This window comes from Barbus barbus, assembly GCF_936440315.1.
Source record: "Barbus barbus genome assembly, chromosome: 9".
Lineage (NCBI taxonomy): Eukaryota > Metazoa > Chordata > Actinopteri > Cypriniformes > Cyprinidae > Barbus > Barbus barbus.
In genome coordinates this window covers 1,650,001-1,672,014 of record NC_136737.1, presented here as the reverse complement: position 1 = coordinate 1,672,014, position 22,014 = coordinate 1,650,001, and the positions used below count along the sequence as shown (strand labels likewise).

Sequence of the window (22,014 nt, the reverse complement as noted above, 5' to 3'; positions counted from 1 at the left end):
CAGAACAATCCAAATAAAGCAGCGTGAAATGAGCAACACCTGCTGAATCGTGAACCGTTCGGTTTTGAAGCTTCTCATTGTTTCTCTGAATTTAGTTAGTTCTCATTAATCTGTTGCCATGGCTTTGCACCTGTTTCAGGAAAAACAAGCACGTTCAAGCTGTATTAAATCAGAATATTTAATGCTGATCTGTTTGTATTGTGTTCAGGACAGACGTGTGCAGCCACATTCACAAAGGTTACAGTGAATTTAACATTGTAATCCAGTAAAGTTCATCTTCGGTGCTCAGTAATGAGTGAATGAGTAAGTAACTCACTACTGCTACTTGGTGGAAACCCAGTCAATTACACTCAACCCACTCAAAAAAAAAAACAGCTATTAATTCATGATTCAGTTTTGACAGAATGTTTATTTTTAGCTAAACTAGTCCTATAAGATCAAATAACCACAATAAACCATCAGGGATTCATAAAACACTCATGACTACATATAAAAAAGCCGCCATCAGCACCATCAGACCAAACACAAGCAACATTATTCTGACGATCCAGCCACATGTAGACCTCCAGGACAACAGGGGGCGCCGTTGTGTTGCAAGACATCTGCAAACATCACACAGCATGTCAACTGTATTATTTATGCGCATACATTATGATGAATACATGTAAACATACTGCTCAGGGTTGGACTCCTCCCCTTGTTCTGACTCCTCCCCCTCAAATGAACTTCCTGTGGGTTTGATTGGAGAATACCGACGGCGACGGCGCAGCGACGTGATTTGTGTTGCACTGGCGAATGCAAAGTTTGGTCACATGTAGTATGTGAATAAATCTCAAGAGTACTGCTTGCGTTTTACCTTTGAAACACACTGCTGTCAACATCATCGTCTTGGTTTAGACTGCTCACGGGAGAATCTGCTGGAACTACTTCCTGTCTGAGAGATGCACACAGGAAACAGTCAGTCTTTCTGGTTGAATGAAGTTTTAGCTACTCTCAAACTGAAGAACGTGTGGTTTTACCCCCTGTCTGCTTGTAGCTTCTTTGCGTCCGCACTGGTTTTGCAGTTCTCCAGAAACGAAGCCTCTAGATGCTTCAACTGCAGAGATAAAACCCCATAAAGACTCATGAAAACATTGAGATGCCAAACTGAAAACTGATCCAGAAATGCTTACCTCAGATTGAGTCGGGAGGAAGGTGATGCTGACCCTGCGACGTATCGGCTACATCATGAAACACAAGCTGTTATTGATGGTTAAATATATTTCAAAATCATACAACAATAACAATAATGAAAGTTCATAGTGACCACATCTATTAAGTTCCAAAATAGCTTTGAACTGTCATATTATGGAAAAGAGCGGCATAATGCTGCAAAAAGGGGTTTGAAATGACATGAAGGTGAGTAAATAATGACAGTTTTCATATTTTGGCCAACTAACCCTCATATCTGTATTGAGATACAGATATGAGTCTAAAAGTTAATTTATGGTCAGTTACCTGTTGTGATGAATATCTGAACAGGTCTCGGTCATCTGTTTGAGGAAAAGTCTAATATATAAGTCTTAATATATAAGAGTACAGATTTATTTAATTACTGGGATGTGATTCTCAGATGTCCTCCAGGCCACTAGGGGCAGCACTCACCTGTGGAGTCACTGTGTAATCGGCCCTTCCTCCTGTGCAGCAGCTTTCTGACCTCCAGCATCTCCTCGCTCTCTATAGCATGACGTCTCTTGAGATGCTCCACATGCACTGACATCAGCTCTACTGCATTACTGACACGTGCTTCCTGATGCATGCAAAACACGATAGTTATTGAAAGGCTCAGTGCAATGTCTGTGGTGTGACATCTCTGGTTTGAGGTGTTTGATTTTGTAAGGTACCTGGTGTGCAGCTCCGAGCATCTCTGCTGTTTTGAGGACATTGTCCATGTTGCTTTCAAGCATCTGCAGGTTGTTCTCCATCTGCTGCACCATCTTTTTGCTGTCCACCTCATGTAGGCGCTCATACAACACCTGCAAGATGACACAAACCCTTCACAACACTCTTATAACCCTTTGACAATGTCCCCACAACACTCCCACAATGCCCTCACAACCCTCTGAAAATGTACCCCTTTACTACGCTCTTGCAATATGTCCAGAACCCTCTCATAACAAGTTTAAAAACAACTTCCTCACAGTTCTCACATAATCCCCCACAACGCCTTCACAACCTTCTCACAATGTACCCAAAATGCCCTCAATATGCTCCCACAACGTCACCACAACTCTCTCACAATGCTCTATCAACCTTCTCATAGCACTCTAAAAATTATCCTACAATGCTCTCCCAAAACACTCGAAACGCCCCATAACTGTCCGATAACGTTCTTACAATTATTCCACAGCCCTCTCACTATTCTCCAATAATAATCTACAACACTCTCAAAATGCTGTCAACCCTCTCACAATGCACCATAATATGTCCCACAACACAACACTCCAATAACGCTCCAATAACTTTCTCACAACATCCCCACAACCCTCTGACAAAGCTCTAAAAAAAATTCAAAAATCCTTCTCAATACTTCAACAACTCTTTCTTAATTTCCCACAATGCCCTCACAACTTTGTCACAACCCTCTCACAATGTGCCCAAAATGCCTTTAAAACCCACTAAAAAATGTCCCAAAACCCTTTCACAACCCCCTCACAATGCAGCCCCATAATCCCCCACAACCTTGTCACAACCCTCTTACAATGTACCCAAAATGCACTCACAATGTACCCACAACCATTCCACAACACTCCCACAACTAATCCACAATGCTCTCACAACGTTCTAAAAATCATCCCACAACACACAGTGCTCCCACAACCATCCCACAATGCTCTCACAACATTCCAACAACCATTCCACAACACTCACACAACCCTCCCACAATGTTCCAACAACCATTCCACAACACTCTCACAACCCTCCCACAATGTTCCAACAACCATTCCACAACACTCTCACAACCCTCCCACAATGTTCCAACAACCATTCCACAACACTCACACAATGCTCCCCTAACCATCCCACAATGCTCTCACAATGCTCCCACAACCATTTGCTCTGGGATTATTACAGAGGTTGTGTGAGAAAAACACAGACATAGCAGATTTGGATGGGATTAAAATCACAAAGTACATCTGTGAAACACAAATTTATCTAATGACCCCCTGAAAAACTAGTCCCGTCTGAATAGGGCTTTTGTTGCAGCACTGAATTACAGTTACACTTACACTGTGTTGGACCCACCCACATATTTTTTTGCTTCCGAACACTCTCACAACCATTCCACAACTCTCTCATAACACTCTTCGTCGACCTGATTGCAAAGACACTATTTAAAATTATTGACACATTATTTTCCTTTTTGATATTGTGCAGTTGCTTTGACACAATTTGCATTGTAAAAAGCGCTATATATAAATAAAGGTGACTTGACTCTAACGCTCTCAGAATGCTTTCACAACGATTGCACGACGCTCTCACAACCATTCCACAACGCTCTCACAACGCTCTCACAACCATTCCACAACACTCTCATAATGCTCTCACAACCATTCCACAACGCTCTCACAATGCTCTCACAACCATTCCACAACGCTCTCACAACCATTCCACAACACTCTCCCAACGCTCTCACAACCATTCCACAACTCTCTCACAACGCTCTCACAACCATTCCACAACGCTCTCACAACCATTCCACAACACTCTCCCAACGCTCTCACAACCATTCCACAACGCTCTCACAACGCTCTCACAACCATTCCACAACACTCTCATAACGCTCTCACAACCATTCCACAACGCTCTCACAATGCTCTCACAACCATTCCACAACGCTCTCACAACCATTCCACAACACTCTCACAATGCTCTCACAACCATTCCACAACGCTCTCACAACCATTCCACAACACTCTCCCAACGCTCTCACAACCATTCCACAACTCTCGAACAACGCTCTCACAGCAATTCCACAATGCTCTCGCAACCATTCCACAACGCTCTCACAACGCTCTCACAACACTCTCACAACGCTCTCACAACCATTCCACAACACTCACAACGCTCTCACAACCATTCCACAACACTCGAACAACGCTCTCACAGCCATTCCACAACGCTCTCGCAATCATTCCACAACGCTCTCACAACGCTCTCACAACCATTCCACAACACTCCATTCCACAACGCTCTCACAACCATTCCACAACACTCTCACAACGCTCTCACAACACTCTCACAACACTCTCACAACACTCTCACAACCATTCCACAACGCTCTCACAACCATTCCACAACGCTCTCACAACCATTCCACAACACTCTCACAACGCTCTCACAACGCTCTCACAACCATTCCACAACACTCCATTCCACAATGCTCTCACAACCATTCCACAACACTCTCACAATGCTCTCACAACCATTCCACAACGCTCTCACAACCATTCCACAACACTCTCCCAACGCTCTCACAACCATTCCACAACTCTCGAACAACGCTCTCACAGCAATTCCACAATGCTCTCGCAACCATTCCACAACGCTCTCACAACGCTCTCACAACACTCTCACAACGCTCTCACAACCATTCCACAACACTCGAACAACGCTCTCACAGCCATTCCACAACGCTCTCGCAATCATTCCACAACGCTCTCACAACGCTCTCACAACCATTCCACAACACTCCATTCCACAACGCTCTCACAACCATTCCACAACACTCTCACAACGCTCTCACAACACTCTCACAACACTCTCACAACGCTCTCACAACCATTCCACAACGCTCTCACAACCATTCCACAACACTCTCACAACGCTCTCACAACGCTCTCACAACCATTCCACAACACTCTCACAACGCTCACACAACGCTCCCCCAGCCCACATTATTGATAGTTTTCACGTGATGTCACTCCCTTATAGGAACGCCCACCTGGACCATTCCACAATGCGCTCACAATGCTCTCACAACCATTGTAATATGGATTGCAAATGGCCAAAACTTGCATTTTGTTCAGAAATACCTTTGTTTTATTCTTTTGAGAGGTGATCTAAATACTTGCGGCTGGGAAACAGATGAAAAATGGGCACGCTTGTGCAGCAGTTCTATGGATGTTTTGCCCTCCAGGTCTTCGAGCCGGTCACATGCCTGAAAACTATCAATTATCTCAGACGTATCTGTGGTACCTGCAGCATCTCTCTGCTCTGTCTCAGCTCTCTCTGCAGGTTCTCCTCTGCGACGCTGCGCTCGTGTCGCTCCGCCTGCAGCCGCTGGGTCAGCGTGTACTGGTCACAGTGAAACCCCACTGCAATCTGGGTAAACGCGTTCTGCGTGCACGTGTGTTTTACAGATGTTACCGACATCTGGAGATATTCAGCTCTACATCTAACATACATTCAGACAGACTCACCTCCACTTCCTCCTCCGTCATCTCCAGGCTGCTGTAAGAAACACTTCCTGTTAGCGTTAGCATTAGCATACGGTGTGTGTTTCATTGGGTCTTTACCTCTTTAATCCCAGTCGGTCCATGATGGATAAACTCTCCCAGGAAGCCACAAGCAGGTTCTTAGAGTTTGGATCTGTTTAGTGCAAACACAACCAGCTAAAGTTAGTGTTTTAGCATTAAGCTAGTGTCCAAAAACATGCTTTTATGATACTATGGTATCAATGGTTTGTTCGTAAGCGTGTGTATTTTGTACCGTCATCGCTGTCGTCACTGTCTCCCAGTATTCCAGTGTAATTATCAAGGCCTGATTCATTCATCTGCTGATACAACACTGGCATCAGACAATACTAATATAACAATACATTTACTGTAATATAGAGTGAAGCTCTTCTTACCGTAACTTCTGCGCTTGTATGCAGTCCGTTCAGAGATAAAGAGTCAATCATAATCTTCTTAACGCTCATCAGGCCTGAACACTGATCTGGAATCATCTGTGGTGATGTGAAGCAGCTCAGCACACACAACCCCACAGATCCCAGAGCAGCAGCAAACCACAGCGTCTCACACACAGATCAGTGTCTCAAACTCCATCATCACACAAAACTAAATTCCCCAGCAGCAAATGTGAGACTAAACGGGTCAAAGGTCATCGGTCACAAGATAGCAGAGAAAAAAAATTATATGGATAAATTAAACAAATTATTTCATTATTATCATTTGTATATAATTTTATTTTAATTACTTTTTAAATTAAAAATGTGTATTATTATATTTTTTCTATATATTTATCTTTATAAAAAATCGGCAGTTCAAGTCTTTTTCCTGACTATTTTTTTGAATAAAGCTGGAATTTCAAATGAAGGTATTGTATCTATATATACATTTTTTTTATAAATGCACTTATTTAATGCACTTATGTTTAATAAAAATATTTCTTATTATTTGTTTGTTTACATTTTTTATTATTATTATTGTTGTTTTTTAAATAGCAGCTGAAGATTATTTTAAACATGCTAAATCTTGTTTTTGTAAATAATAAAACAAGGAATTTAAATAAAATAATTTTTTATATATATAATTAAATTTTATACCTTTGTGAAATTCTAAAAAGTAAAATGCATGGTGTATTTCCACATCTGACCACGAGAGGACGCTACAGAACTCACTGTTTGCAGTGACTAGTGTTTGAGCATATCAGAGTCAGAGTACAAGCACTGAAAAATTACGAATTACACAATTATACAAAACAAAAACAATCAAACGTTGACCACCTCATAGAAATCTAAGCACCGTCTTCATTGACTCCTGAGATTCAATGTTTATGAATGTGTTTGGTTCTGTATCAGTTCATTCAGCGCTCCTCCGAGGCCCCATGATTTGAGAGCTGATCAGTCTAATCTGTATTAGGCAGATTTCAGCATCTCATGTGACCGAATCCTGTTTGAAACCCTTAAACGCTTTTGTTTTGCTCTCTGACTTATATAGCGTGAGGCAAAGGGAGAGAGCAACGCCAGAATCCAGACTCGGACCGCTTGCTGGGACGTGGATCTCGTGCAGAACACACACAATGGAAAGATTGGGACCGCATTGTTCATACAACATCTGTGGAGCACATTCACACACACACACTTAAAACAAGCAAAGATCATATAACACACACACATACTAACACAAACAATCACGTGTAATGACAATCAGATGGGCGTGTTATCCTGAGATCCACATGATTGTTCGGTTCACGCATTTGCTTAAAGAGAGTAAACATTTTAAACAGAACGCAGGGTCACGACCTTCAGCTGAGGAGGAAATATACATAACGGACAGGAAACCACCTGACAGACAAACACGACTCAGAGGAAGAGCATGCACCCTTGAGAATCTCTCACTGACCCTCACGCCCTGATACAACACGACTGACTCTCAAAACACACAATGAGCCTCAAAAACATCCCACTGACCACTAACCCTAACTAAAAATGCCCCATTCACCCTGATGATCCCCTAAAACAGCTAGAGACCCTCAAAAAACATCCAGAAACTCCAAAATACAAAGATTACTCCCTAAATATATGTCCCTCAAAAAACACCTCAATGATCCCCTAAAACACCCAGTGACCCCCAAAATGCCCAGAAACCCATAAACACCCAGATAACTCCCTAAATATTTGACCCTCAAAAACACCCCAATGATACCTCAAAACACCCAGTGACCCCAAAACAGCCAAACGAAACTGTGAAACACCCAGATCACTCCCTAAATACTTGATGTCCCTCAAAAACACCCCAATGATACCCTAAAACATCAAATGACCTTTAGCAACACCTTCTTAAACTCCTAAAACCTCACATTACTCTCTAAATATTTAATCACCCACAAAAACACCCCAATGATCCCCTAAAACACCCAGTGACCCCCAAAATGCCCAGAAACCCATAAACACCCAGATAACTCCCTAAATATTTGACCCTCAAAAACACCCCAATGATACCTCAAAACACCCAGTGACCCCAAAACAGCCAAACGAAACTGTGAAACACCCAGATCACTCCCTAAATACTTGATGTCCCTCAAAAACACCCCAATGATACCCTAAAACATCAAATGACCTTTAGCAACACCTTCTTAAACTCCTAAAACCTCACATTACTCTCTAAATATTTAATCACCCGCAAAAACACCCCAATGATCCCCTAAAACACCCAGTGACCCCCAAAACCACCAAACGAAACTCCAAAACACCCAGATTACTCCTTAAATACTTAATTTCCATCAAAACACCCCAATGATTTCCTAGAACACCCAATGACCCTCAAAAATGTCCAGAAACTCAAAACACCCAGTTGACTCCCTAATAATTACAGAACCCCCAAAACACCTCAACGATCCCCTAAAACACCCAAGCATAGTTCCATCACACCCAGATACTTAATGACCCTCAAAAACACCCCAATGATCCCCTAAAACACCCAAGTATAGTTCCATCACACCCAGATACTTAATGACCCTCCATAAAGACCCAGTAAAATTCTGTCACTCTCAAATTGCTCTCTGACCCTCAAAACACCCACCAGCTCTCAAAAACATAATTGACCCTAAAAGATTACACCTCATTTACACTAAAACACCCAATGACATCAAAATCACCTGACCAATCCTATAAAACACGGCATTCCCATACAAAGGCCTGTTCGTTTGAACGAATCGATGAATGACTGAATGACTTATTAAGACAGGGATTTGCCACCACCTACGGCCGCTTTTCGTTTTTGATTTAGAGTATTGTTTCTTTTTTTAAATCATTTTTATTTTACTATTTATTTGTATTTTTGTGTGTTGAATTAAAATGATCTATTCAGTGTTTTTTCTAAATGAACACAATGATAATAACTTTACCTTCAATTAATCGGCACATTATGTAATTAATTAGATTTTTTTTTTTATACCCCAAAGTGCTCATACCATTGAAGTGAATGTTCCGTTTATCAGTATACTGTTATAAATATTAGAGAAATGATTGTTGTATGTGATTGTTTTAGTCTATATAGAGTGATGGTCAATGTAAAAACAGCTAATGGGAGAAGAAGATGAACCCAAAACAGCAGAACAACATAAAGTTAAAGAGGGTAAACAAAAACACCCACACATCCTCTAAAACACCCACTTACCTCAAAAATAAGCCAGTGACCCCTAAAATCTCTCTTTGAACATAAAAGATGTTGGTTTGGTTTGCACTACACAAACATGTTCATGAATCAACCCAGAAGATGCATTAGTGAGATTTTACCCTGTAGTTTTATTCAGATGTTCTTCAGGCGTTTTACAAAAGCCTGTAGAAAACATCAGCGGTCATTTATCCTGCAGTGGCCCTCATTCACATTACCAGAAAACTGTCACAGGAAGACATGAACGCAATTCATCGGCACTCGTCTCCGCTCAAAATGCACAGATTCACAGCATGTCATGTCTACAGGATCCAGTTAGCAGCACAACCATGGGAAACAACATCAGACTGATGTCAAAGGTCACAGCCGATATATAGGAACAGATTTATATAATGATATGCTCGATTGGGGACGTCGTGTTGCGACCGTTTCAGGAAACTAACTAATAAAGCGTTATTAAATAACATTAATATAAACTCTGGAGTCAGATACTCCATCACTGATCTAAGCTCTGATATAAATGTGATCACAGTAACATTTCTCAGAAACGCAGACAGAAAGAAACACAATTTAAAAAATGGAAAGTTCGAGGTTTGTAAGTTGTAATGACGTTCTGCCAGTTGTTCAATAGCGATTGGGGAAGGTCCCTGTTAGAAAAACTAGCTTAAACTGGTCTTAGCTAGTCGCGTAGCTGATTTTAAAGAGGTTTTGAGCAGGTGAGGCTGGGAGACCATATAAGACCAGCAAACCATCATAGGCTGGTTTAAGCATTTTTTTTTTTAAATAAGTTTAATAAGGTTTAGTTGTTATGTCTGGAAGCATTTAAGATTAGTAAAAGTTTCATGTGTCGTTTTATTATGAAATGCATTTCATAACGATTCGATCCACAATGAAAACAATGCAAGAGCTTGTTGCATTCTCAATGCCGCCACAAGGGGCGCTATATCAAACATTAGCATTATAGTCAGCGCAACTACTATCAAGACGGAGCAGAATCTTGTGGAGCAGGTTAGTTAAACTGTTGACGTGTTTATATGTAGCTAGTAGAAAAATAACACATAAAAGTCTTTTGAAGGACACTCTACTGCCCCCTTCAGTGCTGAGGTTCATTACCGCCACATGAACACTAAAAAGCATACGTTTAAATGGGACAATGTGTTCGTTTGTTGCGTTAGTGTACTTACGTAGTGTGTTTTTGGCCTTGTCAGCAATATAACGAAAATACATACCTGCAAAGCTTAACGTTACTAGCTTGCGAATGACCCAAACAAATGAAAACGGAGAAAACAAAACAAATTTTACCAATAGCAGCAACCTTCAGTATTTAACTTCAGATGGCGAAATAGCTTTAGTCGCGGTAGCGCTGCAGTATTTCGCAAGTGTCTTATTGGTCAATGAGTTTTTATCACACTGCATTGGCAAAGACATTTTCGTCCCCATTATGAATAGGAATGCACTGCTGCGATTTGAAGATGGCGGAAATTTGAGGCGAATATTGATGTGTTTGAACAGCGCAATATTGCATTTTACTGACGTCTCTTTGACCCACACAACCTGACCCAGTCCGGTTTAGAGTTAAGTTTGCGCTGATTTAATCAAATCGTCCGTTTTATAAAAATAACAACTCTGAAGGTCACAGTGATTGGTCAGCGTGCCTGGAATGGTTCGACTCAGTACATGTCCCTGTAGATCTCCTGCAGCAGCGGGTGCAGCGACGTCTCGGACTCTGTCTTCTTGATCTTCTGCACCAGCTGCGCGTTCTCGGTCACCAGCTGTCGCAGGTCTGCAACCTTCTGCAGAAGTTTGGGGAAGATGAAGCTTGCGTCGGGATGATTGAGCTGCAGGTGCTGGTTGAGGGCCTGGAGGATGTTGTCTTGGATCTCCTCCACCTGGTGGACGTTCATGAGACCTGGACGATCTACATGCAAACACACCAATTTTATTTGCGCAATTATGTATGTAAACTAAGGATGGGCGATATGGGCTTAAAAATAAATCACGATACTTTCTGGTATTTATTTCGATAACGATATCAATGACGATGATTCAAGGAATCCTGTTCCTATTTTTACCCAAAATATGGTGTTGTGAGCATTACTGAGTGCATACGTAATGTAACAACTGTTTAACTCATACTGGAAGCCGGAGGGCATATGCATCGCACTCCACATATGCATCGCAGAAGTAGTAGCATAGACGACACTCCAAGAAATCCCTAATATGGACAAAGTATCCAGTTATCGCTGAATAAAACGCACAATGGAGATAGAGAAATTTTAACTCCTCCTCAATTTCACGTTGATTTCACTTCCAGTCGCACACAGAAATATGTCAACAACTAGACTTTATCGTTATTACCGAGGGAAGACTAATTCTTATCACGGGGAGCATTTTTACCGGTATATCGCAAACGATAAGATATCGCCCATCCCTAAAGTTAACTCTGTTACAATCTTGCTGCAGTTTCATCTTTAACCACTAGGGGAAACGGAAACACTCTCTCACCTCCACACAGGATAATGGCAGCCACGAAGAGCGCGAGGTCACTGTCATCCAGCTCGAGAGCGTTAAACTTCACTGCAAACTCAAACTTTGGCTCCATGATCTCGCTGAAGGGTTTGCGCAGACTGCGCAGGAACTCTCTCGTCACGAAGCCCCGCCCATTCGCCACCAGCATCCCGTCTTTATTCATGAGCGACGGCAGCATGGCGAAGATCGCCTCGTGGACCCCATATTTCAGCAGCGTCACCTGCAGCAGCAGAGGGGAGCTAGTTAAGTGGATTTTAGTGTAGAGCAATCTTGCGTAAACTGTCGTGTTTGTTTTTTGGTTTCACAAAAAAAAAAATTTTTTTGAACTATTTAGAATAATAAACGTTCTGCTTGTGTTTAGCAAAAGAGCGCATGTTACACCTCTCTTCATCTCCTTGCACTGGCTACCAGTGGCAGCTCGCATCCAGTTCAAGACACTGATGCTTGCGTACAGAACTACCACAGGCTCAACACCCTCCTACTTCCACTCACTATTACGAACCTACATCCACTCCAGAAATTTGAGATCTGCTAGTGAGCGACGCCTTGTGGTACCATCACAGAGAGGCTCAAAATCACTCTCCAGAACATTCTCGGTCACCATTCCTGGCTGGTGGAATAATCTTCCCACCCCTATCCGGAACGCCGGATCCCTGGCAATCTTCAAGCAACAACTGAAAAGACATCTCTTTCGGCAGTACTTGACTTCATCCTAAACTCAAAAAAAAACCTTTCCCTCTATCTTTCTCTCCGCTTACTAGCTTGTACTTATTTGAACAATGACTGAGACTTGGTGTTACGAGCACTTCCTCTGTCTGATTGCCTCTTCAAGATTAATCGCTTTTTGTATTCCCCAATTGTAAGTCACTTTGGATAAAAGCGTCTGCCAAATGACTAAATGTAAATGTATGTAAATGTTTAATGAGACAAATTCATAGGCTAGAATGACTTTAAGACTTATTCACACAAAGATTTGTTTTGCCGGGATTAAATGCAACGATTTATGCAATAATGACTTTACAAATGATTTCACAAAAAGTTGTCCTGTCCATGTGTCATTAAACAAATTAAAATGTTACAATTAACACTAAATTATTTTAGGATTGATCTACGCATAAATGCATTATACTTGTGTTTCATACGTTGCATTAAATGCAAAACTTTACTTAAGAACTGTTTTATGTATTTTTTACACAGAAATTCATTCTGATTATGTTTTGTGAATCAAATATCATACTATATTATTGGATAAAAGTGTCTGCTAAATGACTAAAAGTAAAAAGTAAAGAGTGTAAAGACCATCGACTCTACCGTGCGACTCCACCGGGCTAGGACACTGGCAAATGATATAAGTATCGCTTTTTATTTATTTTTTATTTTATTTATTTTTTTCCTTTATATGTTTACTATTGAAATGTTGTTGTATGCATTTGTCAATTTTATTTAATTTCTGTATTTTCTTAAATAGGTGCGTATAGAGTATTTACAGAGTGTTAACTTTTAGTTTTAGTTACTTTTTCTTATTTGTAAGTCGCTTTGGATAAAAGCGTCTGCTAAATGACTAAAAGTAAAAGTAAATTCAATTGATTTACACAGTGTCACGGTTCAGGGTGCCTTCTCGGCTCCTCGTGCTGTCTGTGTTGTCCTGTCATGTTACGTAGCTCGTGGTCTGGGCAATCAGTGCTGATCGTGCAGCGGGAGGGCACCGATCATGAGCTGACTCTCACCCACCCGTCGCTCATTCCCCCACTCCCATATATGTCCCTGTGTTTCTGTTCCTCGTCATAAGTAGATTGTTTTGTCTTTACTAGTGTTCTGTGTGAGAATCTCGCTTCTTTATTCTGACCCTCTGTTCCCTTGTGCTGCAGGACTCGTAGCACGGAGATCCAGCAGCTTGTGTGGTCAGCTTCCTTAAGCAGCTGTTAAATATTGTTTGTTATTTTGTGTTTTGGTGGCGAGAATAAAGTTTCTCCTGCTCTAACTCTGCATCTGAGTCCTCTATCACTCACACCGTGACACAGAGATGCATTTTTAATAAATTACATTAAATGCAACAACCCAGCTTCGAATCGCTTCACAAACAATTCTACCAAAACTTGTTCTGCCCACATTTCAATAGACTAAATCAATGGTTCATTTTACATGAGAATAATTGTGTCTACATACACGTGATATCATGCGTTGCATTAAATGCAACAATTTACTCAAGAACTTTTTACAAAGAAATGCTCATGTTTTTGGGAAATTCTTGCAACAACAAGAAATATTTTACAATCCATTTACGTTGTGGGCTACAGCATGCATTTCGAATTCTGTATGTTTAACGAATTGCAATACATCGGACAATTTGACTTGAATCACTTTACACACAAATTCAATTAAATTTGTTTGCAATTTTTATGAAACAAATTTAATGCAACATTTTTCACTTGATTTCATGATTGATCTACACAAACATTTGTTCTGCTTTTTTAATTTAACCGAATGCAACAATTTGCAATAATTAATTTACGAATGAAGTAGACATCTGCATTCAGATTCAATTCAGTGAATTAAACTTTGTTTAGTTTAACTGAGCTTGTTTTTTTTTTACTACAGTTTAGTTTGTTTTTTTACATAGTTGAAAATCTTGTACCATTTACGTAACACAACAGAGATAAAACATCCCCCCGATTGTGTTACCTGGTCATTCAAGAAAAGGTCGACGAATCCCGGGATGCTTTTGGAGAACTCTGTGAGTTCTCGTACGGTTTCCACGGTCGTGCATTGACAGCGGTAGAACACGTGCACGCCAATCTCCTTATTGGGCGGAGCTCCGTTAATCACCTGATTCCAGACCAGCCCATTTTCCGCCTGCCACAGCGAGTTCATGTCATGAACGACAAACGGCTGAAGGACACACAGAGACAAAATGCTTCGTTTTCACAACTGTGTTTATTTGCAGGGCTGTTTTACTTGTGGCATGTCTCGAGCAGGTTACCAGACTTGCGTTGGTCTTCCCCGTCAGGATGTTGCGAGCTTTTTTCTTGGTCATGTTCAGGTTCTTCAGGTAGGCGTTGTTGACCCGTTTGGCGAGAGATTTCAGATCTGACCCACTGGAGTTCGGAGAGCTCTTTTCTCCCGCTAACAGACCCGCCACTAGCTTACGCTTTTCCACCTCCGGCATTCGTCCATATCGGATCGCTACAAACACAGAATCTCAATCAACATGCTAGAAAGTCACTATTGTTCGCTAATGTCTGTTTCGCTCACCGTCATGGGACATCCCGAGCATCAGGCACTTTTGAAAACGACAGAACTGACATTTATTCCGACTTTTCTTTTGGATCTTACAGCTACGCTCGCATTTCTCATATTCCAGCTTCATACGAATGGTCCTCCGGAAAAATCCCTGGGAGAAATAGAGAAGATATATACTTATGCATGAAACATTTTACAATTCATTTACACAGAAATGCATTATGCATGTGTTCACTGAATTGCATTAAATGCAACAGTCTGACTTAAATGACTTTACGAACGATTTCACAGAAAGTTTTTCTGTTTGCATTTCAATAAACCAATTCAACGTTACAATTTACGCATGAATGATTTTGTGATTGATCTACATATAAATGTGTTCTAATAGTGTTTATTACATTGCATTTAATGCAACACTTTACTCAAATACGAGTTTTGAACTATTTAAACAGAAATTAGTTCATCTTGTGTTTTTCATTAAAGATTTTACAATGATTTACACAGAAGTGCATTCTGCGTGTGTTCAACGAATTGCATTAAATGCAATAATCTGATTTAATGACTTTACGAACAATTTCATAAAAAGTTGTTCTGCCCACATTTCATTCAACTAATTTAATGTTACAACTTAAGCAAGACAGATGTGTTCTACTAGTGTTTCATGTGTTGCATTACATGCAACATTTTAATCAAAAATGGTTTTATGAACTATTTATACAGAATTATTTTTTGTTTTGTGAATAAAATTCAATGCAACTTATGCATGAAACATTTTACAACTGATTTACACCGAAATGCATTCTGCATGCGTTTAATCTGACTTGAATGACTGCACAAACAATTTCACAAAACGTTATGACCACATTTCATTAAATTATTAAAATGTTACGATTTAGGCAAGAGCGATTACTGATTGATCTGTGATTAATGCATTGCATTAAATGCAACAATATACTTAAAAACTTTTATAAACTGTTTACAGAGAAACTCTTTTTTTATGAAGATTTTATGAAGTCATATGTGAGCATGACCTCTGACCTTGCAGCCCTCACAGGCATGAACGCCGTAGTGAAATCCTGATGCTCTGTCGCCACAGATGCGACACTCCATGTTTAGCCCCGCCCCCTGCTCACGGCCCTGCAGGAGCTGCTCCGACAGAGACGACGCTTTGGAGAGATCTACACACAAATGCAAAATGAAACACTTCAGATACGAATGTAACTTCACGAAACTGCGCAAGTGTGCGAAACTAATCATCTGTTATCATCGAATCACCTGTGGAGGTTTCAGGACTGGCTGGGCTCCGGCTCGTGTTGCTCTGCTCTTCCAGTTTGTTCACCCCCTGCCGATTCGTCTCCCAGCTAAGCTCCTCCCCCTGCAGATCCATGCCGTCCTCAGGCTCCACCCTCACGTCCAGCTCCAGGTTAAGCTCCGCCCCCGCTCCCAGCTCACACAGCACATCCTCCAGGTGTTTGTCATCTGGCCCCTCCCCCTGGCTACTGCAGGGGGAGGAGTCTTCGTTCCCCATACAGACTCCGCCAACCACGCTGGGATCTCTGGGTAATCTGCTCCTCACGACCAGAACGGCCGAGTCTTTTCCGTCCATCTCCAGAAACTCAAAGACGCTCATGAGCCACGCTGATCATAACAGCACCTGAAAGAAGCAAATACATTACAGACACGTTTTATCTAAACAAGCACGTTGTTTTATATGTTGTGTGTCTAAACAAACATTCATTACATCATAGAATCACTTATATAAAGCTGGGTTATTATAGTTAACTACAAGTAAGACCATTGGGGAAAAAAAACATGTTCGTTACTTGAAATAAAATACATATTAAATGAAATCAAATAAACAAACATACATACATTATATTACAAAAATACTTCATATATAAACCAGGGTTGTTATAGTTAACTAAAAATAAAAGCAATTAAAATAAATGTTAAATCAAATAAACATACATTATAAAAATACATTATATATAAAGCAGGGTTATTATAGTTAACTTAAAATAAAACCTTCGGAAAAAAAATGTTACTTGAAATAAAATAAATGTTTAAATAAATATCAAATAATTATTTTTTTCGTCTAGTTTGCGAAGCACATTTATAATTTTCATATAATTTGATGTACAAAAATAACTAAAAGTACTATAAAAATGAATAAAAATGTAATAGAAATATTTTTAAACAACAAAAACGAATTAAAATGACAAAACACACAACAAAATTCCTAAAATTTTACCGAGAATTAACACGAAAGCAGAAAATATAAAAGTAAAAATTTTATTCAAATTATTAAAAAAAAATTATAAAATAAAAAAACAGTATCTCAATAGTACTTGTCAATGTCAATGTCAATTTTATTTATATAGAACTATTAAATGCAACCATGAGTTGACCAATGTGCTGCACAATAAAAACATTTCAATAAGACAGTACAAAATAATTACTAAAAGAAACAGTAACAGTAACAGTGTCATCAAAAATGACCCCCAGATTTTTTACCCAAGGCTTCACAGAAGAGGTTAAGATTTACTTTCGGTGTACTACGAGAATCCGACGGACCAAACACAATTATTTCAGTTTACTCTCATTGAAATTAAGAAAATTTAAAGACAACCAGGCTTTCACATCAGACAGGCAAGACATAAGTGCTTCCAGACCATTAGAACTCTGTTTTAAGGGCAGATAGATTTGAGTGTCGTCTGCATAGCAATGGAAAGACAGACCATGCTTCCTAAAAGTAGAACCCAATGGGAGCATATACAATGAAAAAAGAATAGGGGCCAAAATGGATCCCTGGGGAACACCACATGACAAAGAAGCTACCTCAGATGAGTATTCACCAATATTAACTCTAAAACTTTGATTGTAGAAATATGATTTAAACCATTCAAGAGCACGTTCTTTTATGCCTACACAGTGCTCCAAGCGAGCAAGCAGGATAGCGTGGTTCACAGTGTCAAAAGCAGCGCTCCAGTTTAGGAGCACAATCACAGCATGATCCCCAGCGTCACCAGTTCATAGAATATCATTTAAAACTTTCAGAAGTGCAGTCTCAGTCGAGTGGTGTTTTCTAAAACCTGATTGAAAGATCTTATTTCCATCTAAAAACTTTTGTAGTTGTTGCAGGACTGCTTTTTCTAGGATCTTTGTAATAAAAGATTGGAAATGGGTCTATATTTGGCTAAAACAGAAGGGTCTAAAAATAGTAAAAAGCGTTTTAGGTCTGTGGTAATTCTTGTCAATAATTGCCGTGAAGTACCTGGATTTCGCTGCTCTGACTGCCTTCTGCAATTTGAATAATGAATCTCTTAGAATTTCAAACGAAATTTGGAGCTTTTTCCACTTACTTTCCTACAGATCTGCCTCAGAGAGCGTATGTTGTCATCAATCCAGGGCTCAGATCTAGGTTTAAGTTTTGAGGATTTTACAGGAGCAACTGAATCTAAGACATCCACACATGTGGAGTTAAGCCTGAACAGGAGCTCCTCTGCACTCAAGTCACATTGACTCACATCTACTGATTTAATAGCGTCACAAATAGCTAATGAAAAGGATTTGCTAGTAGTAGTATGGTCAGAAAACCCATTGTCAAAAATCTCAAGATCATACAGATGTTGTTCTAGATCAAATGCATTTAGCAAAATAATCAATTCTTTGGCTAATGGGCCCCTGTGCAGCATACGTGAACATTAAACTCACCAAGAATCAACAGTACATCATATTTCGAGAGTCTGAATGTATATAACTTTAAATATAAACTAATAATAAAAAATATTAATATTTATAGATAATTTATATAAAAAATATAAAACATACTCTAATAAAAATAAATTGATTGATTTTATTTAATTGATTTATTTTATGCCCTCTCTCTCTCTATATATAGACAATATATGCTCACATATACATAATATAAATATATACATATATATGAATATTATTTTGTCCATAATACTGTAATATTATATATGCATACATTTTTTTTATATTAACATTAAATGATTATTATACTTTCACTTTTAAAAGTCTTAAAAGTCTTAATGTGTATTCGAGGAACAGTTGCGATAACACAACACTGATTTGACAGCTGTACGTTGTTCAGAAGACACCGGGCCCCCGACCGACCGACCGCCGCACGGCATTCTGGGAACTAACACACACCAGCTGTAGAGACATGAGACGTCTGCGGCCGAACCGAAGCAAAGTCAAGCGTTCCCAGACTGACAGAGAAAGTGCTGTCTTTAGACCTTTGACACACACACACACACACTCACTCACTCACTCACAGACACACACACACACACACACACGGACAGATGAAACCTCTGTGAGTGGATTTCTCAGTATCAGTTCCCAGAAACACCCAGTGAACCTCTGAGAATGAGGAGCAGAGGTCAGAGAGGCCTGTCACTGGAGCGGCTGCAGGCTGCAGGATCTGCCTCTCGCTGGAGCTTCACACTCTCTCACACTGAACTGTGGCACACACATCACATCACACACTCTGTGTTTGAGTCCTACGAGTTTGGAGAACATGTTTGGACATCCAAAAAATGCAATGAAGTGTCTTCATGGTCACTTGGTTTAAAACACGTTAAACTGTGTGAAGCTGAGAACTGAGTGCACAAAAAGCGACTAAAGCAATAGAATAAAATAATAGGCAAAAAAGTTTTATTTTAGGTAAATATTAAAAAATGTTTACAGCTCACTTTAAAACAAAGCTAATGTGATAAAATAAAAATTTCATGAAATGAAATCGCCATAAGTTTTATTTTAGTCTATAATTATTATAATTCACTTATCAACTAAACTAAAACTAAACTAAATTAAAATGACCACAAATTTTATTTTAGGGTTAGTCTACAGTTACTCCTTTACACAACTAAAGTGATCAAATAAAATTAATAAAATAAAACAGCTGTTAGTTTTATTTTAGGGTTAGTCTGCATTCATTAGAATTTTAACTATATAACTATATAAATAAAATAAAAAGCCACAAATAGCCAAAACTTTTATTTAAAGGTTAGTCCATAGTTATTATAATTTGCTTTACAACAAAACTAATCAAACAAAATAAAATAAACTATGATTAGGTTTTTTTAGGGTTAGTCTACAGTCACTATTATCTGCTTCCTGGAAACAAAAGACGTCATGTGTCCATTTAGACAAATAAAGAAGAGCACAGATCATCCTGAAACTACAACTTTCTCCTTCAAACAGTCCGATCACACAACATCAGCGGGGTCCTGCGCTCTGATTGGTCAGCCGAGCATTATGTGGGTCAGTGTGCGGATCAATGAGTGTGTTCAAACACTGCGGATCTCTTAAAGACCTTCATCGCTACAGCAGATTAGCAGGTTTAATCTGCCGCAGAATTTACATACGGCAGCGCCAGGCCTTTCTGTGTGGGGTCAAAGGTCACCACTAAGCATACTATTCCCGCAGTACGTAGTAAGAGCTTTCTAACTGATGCAATTTTATGTACATGTAGTATGCAGTGCACTAGTATTCCATTCTGACTGTGCTGAATGCTTAAATGACCTTTTGACCCCAACCATGCAAAAGGCAGCTGACCTTTGACCTCTTATAAAAAGCCAAACTCAGGTCAGACCTGTAAAAGCAGAGGATCATGGGGCTGGAAGCAAGTCTCCATGGCAACAGCAGCACTGATGTCACTTCCTTACAATTGTGAGGATCTCTATCCTGATTTACTGGTGGCGAAGTCCTTTTTTGTTCTTCGTAAAAAGTAGTTTGAAATACCTGAGCAGCGGTATACTGTTAAACAACATCCTGATGCTGTCCGAGCTGCTGGGAGCAGCGTTTGGATGAATATGTAAATATATGCTTTCTGAACTTTTCTGGAAACTTTGCTTTTGTTTCCCAAAACAAACTTCATTTAGCGAATTTTTATTCAAAATGATGACACACCAGTTTGTTCTTTGATTTTGCAAGTGCATCAGGGCCACAAGGGAGACTGACCAATTGGAAAGGTTGCCGTTTCCATGGAAACAAGAATTGTGACAAAAGTTTTACATTAAGTAGGCGATGAAACCGAATATATTCTGCCGAATATATTTGTCATCATAAACCTCACAGTTTGTGGTGCACCGTTCAGGAAAGGTTTGCGCATTATTGCAAAAAATACCGAGCATTTTTTCGTGAATTGCGAAAGAAATTGCTACGAATTTGTCGATTTTAAAATCACTTTTTAAAAGTGGCATCTACTGAATATCATAATCACTAAATCTCACAGCCTGTTGTGCATTGGTCAGGAAATGTTTCACTAAAAATCTCTATAACGAAAAAAATTTATGTCCAAAATTGACCTGATTTCCAAAAGCCTAAAACTGACTGACTGACACTCTCATTGGTCAACAAATGCCTATGTCCACAACATGTTATTTTGTCAACTCATGGCCAAGTGATGTTGCATCGCTTTTCTTGTTTCCATAGAAACAAGAATCACAACAGAAACGTTCTACGCTACGGATTTTTCTAATAAACACTTTTCGAAATTGTCCTGTGGCTCATCCCCAGAACCTCGCAGTCCATCGAAACGTTTATTACGAAAAATAGATTTCTCTATAATCCTTGCGATTTTTACATCCAGAACTGCCACTTTTGGCCACACAACGAAGCGTCACGTTCGCAAACTCTTGCGCTAAACAAGCACTGACATTTAACCAGTCGCCAGACAGACGAACATGGAGAAACGGTCTCTATGTGACGGATTCTAGGGGTTTCGAAGATTTAACGAAGATTTTTAGCAAAACGAATCTGAAATCAAGACCACGCAAATTTGCATAGTATTTTTCCCATTTGTTTTCTCCACGAAGACTTCAAAATATCCTTCAATAAAGAACTGTGAAGCAAGCCGCCCGGCTCGAAGATGAATATTTTAAAATTTGCGAATGTTACCATGTTCGCAAACGCTTGCGTTTCAGTAGGGCTGGGCAAAAAAAATACATTTCCGATTAATCGGTTTTTTAAATGACGTTGATTCGATATCGATTCTCAAAAGCCGCAAATCTATGTTTTCCTGTATTTATTTCAGCAAACATTTAAAACAAGA

At 39.7% G+C, this 22,014-nt stretch overlaps 2 protein-coding genes across 2 annotated transcripts in view; both read right to left on the bottom strand.

The window, feature by feature from the left end:
* Window positions 1-395: 395 nt before the first annotated feature.
* On the bottom strand, window positions 396-6,085 carry LOC306874869 (uncharacterized protein). The gene is made up of 13 exons (XM_079425160.1): window positions 5,894-6,085; window positions 5,752-5,815; window positions 5,559-5,631; window positions 5,463-5,493; window positions 5,239-5,379; window positions 1,884-2,015; window positions 1,645-1,789; window positions 1,498-1,532; window positions 1,173-1,220; window positions 1,020-1,096; window positions 857-934; window positions 675-788; window positions 396-602 (listed from the first exon to the last, which is right to left on the bottom strand). Exons 1-13 carry the CDS (start codon window positions 5,987-5,989, stop codon window positions 467-469), a joined length of 1,170 nt encoding a protein of 389 aa, XP_079281286.1. The 5' UTR covers window positions 5,990-6,085; the 3' UTR covers window positions 396-466.
* Window positions 6,086-8,938: 2,853 nt separating this feature from the next.
* Window positions 8,939-22,014, bottom strand: part of pparda (peroxisome proliferator-activated receptor delta a) — a 15,495-nt gene continuing 2,419 nt past the window's right edge. The window contains exons 2-8 of the mRNA XM_079425141.1: window positions 16,206-16,584; window positions 15,969-16,108; window positions 14,943-15,081; window positions 14,671-14,873; window positions 14,373-14,579; window positions 11,667-11,910; window positions 8,939-11,079 (exon numbers count right to left, since the gene is read on the bottom strand). Coding sequence (XP_079281267.1) covers window positions 10,832-11,079; window positions 11,667-11,910; window positions 14,373-14,579; window positions 14,671-14,873; window positions 14,943-15,081; window positions 15,969-16,108; window positions 16,206-16,560 — 1,536 coding nt within the window. The 5' untranslated portion in view covers window positions 16,561-16,584 and the 3' untranslated portion in view covers window positions 8,939-10,831. The remainder of the gene's footprint in view (window positions 11,080-11,666; window positions 11,911-14,372; window positions 14,580-14,670; window positions 14,874-14,942; window positions 15,082-15,968; window positions 16,109-16,205; window positions 16,585-22,014) is intronic.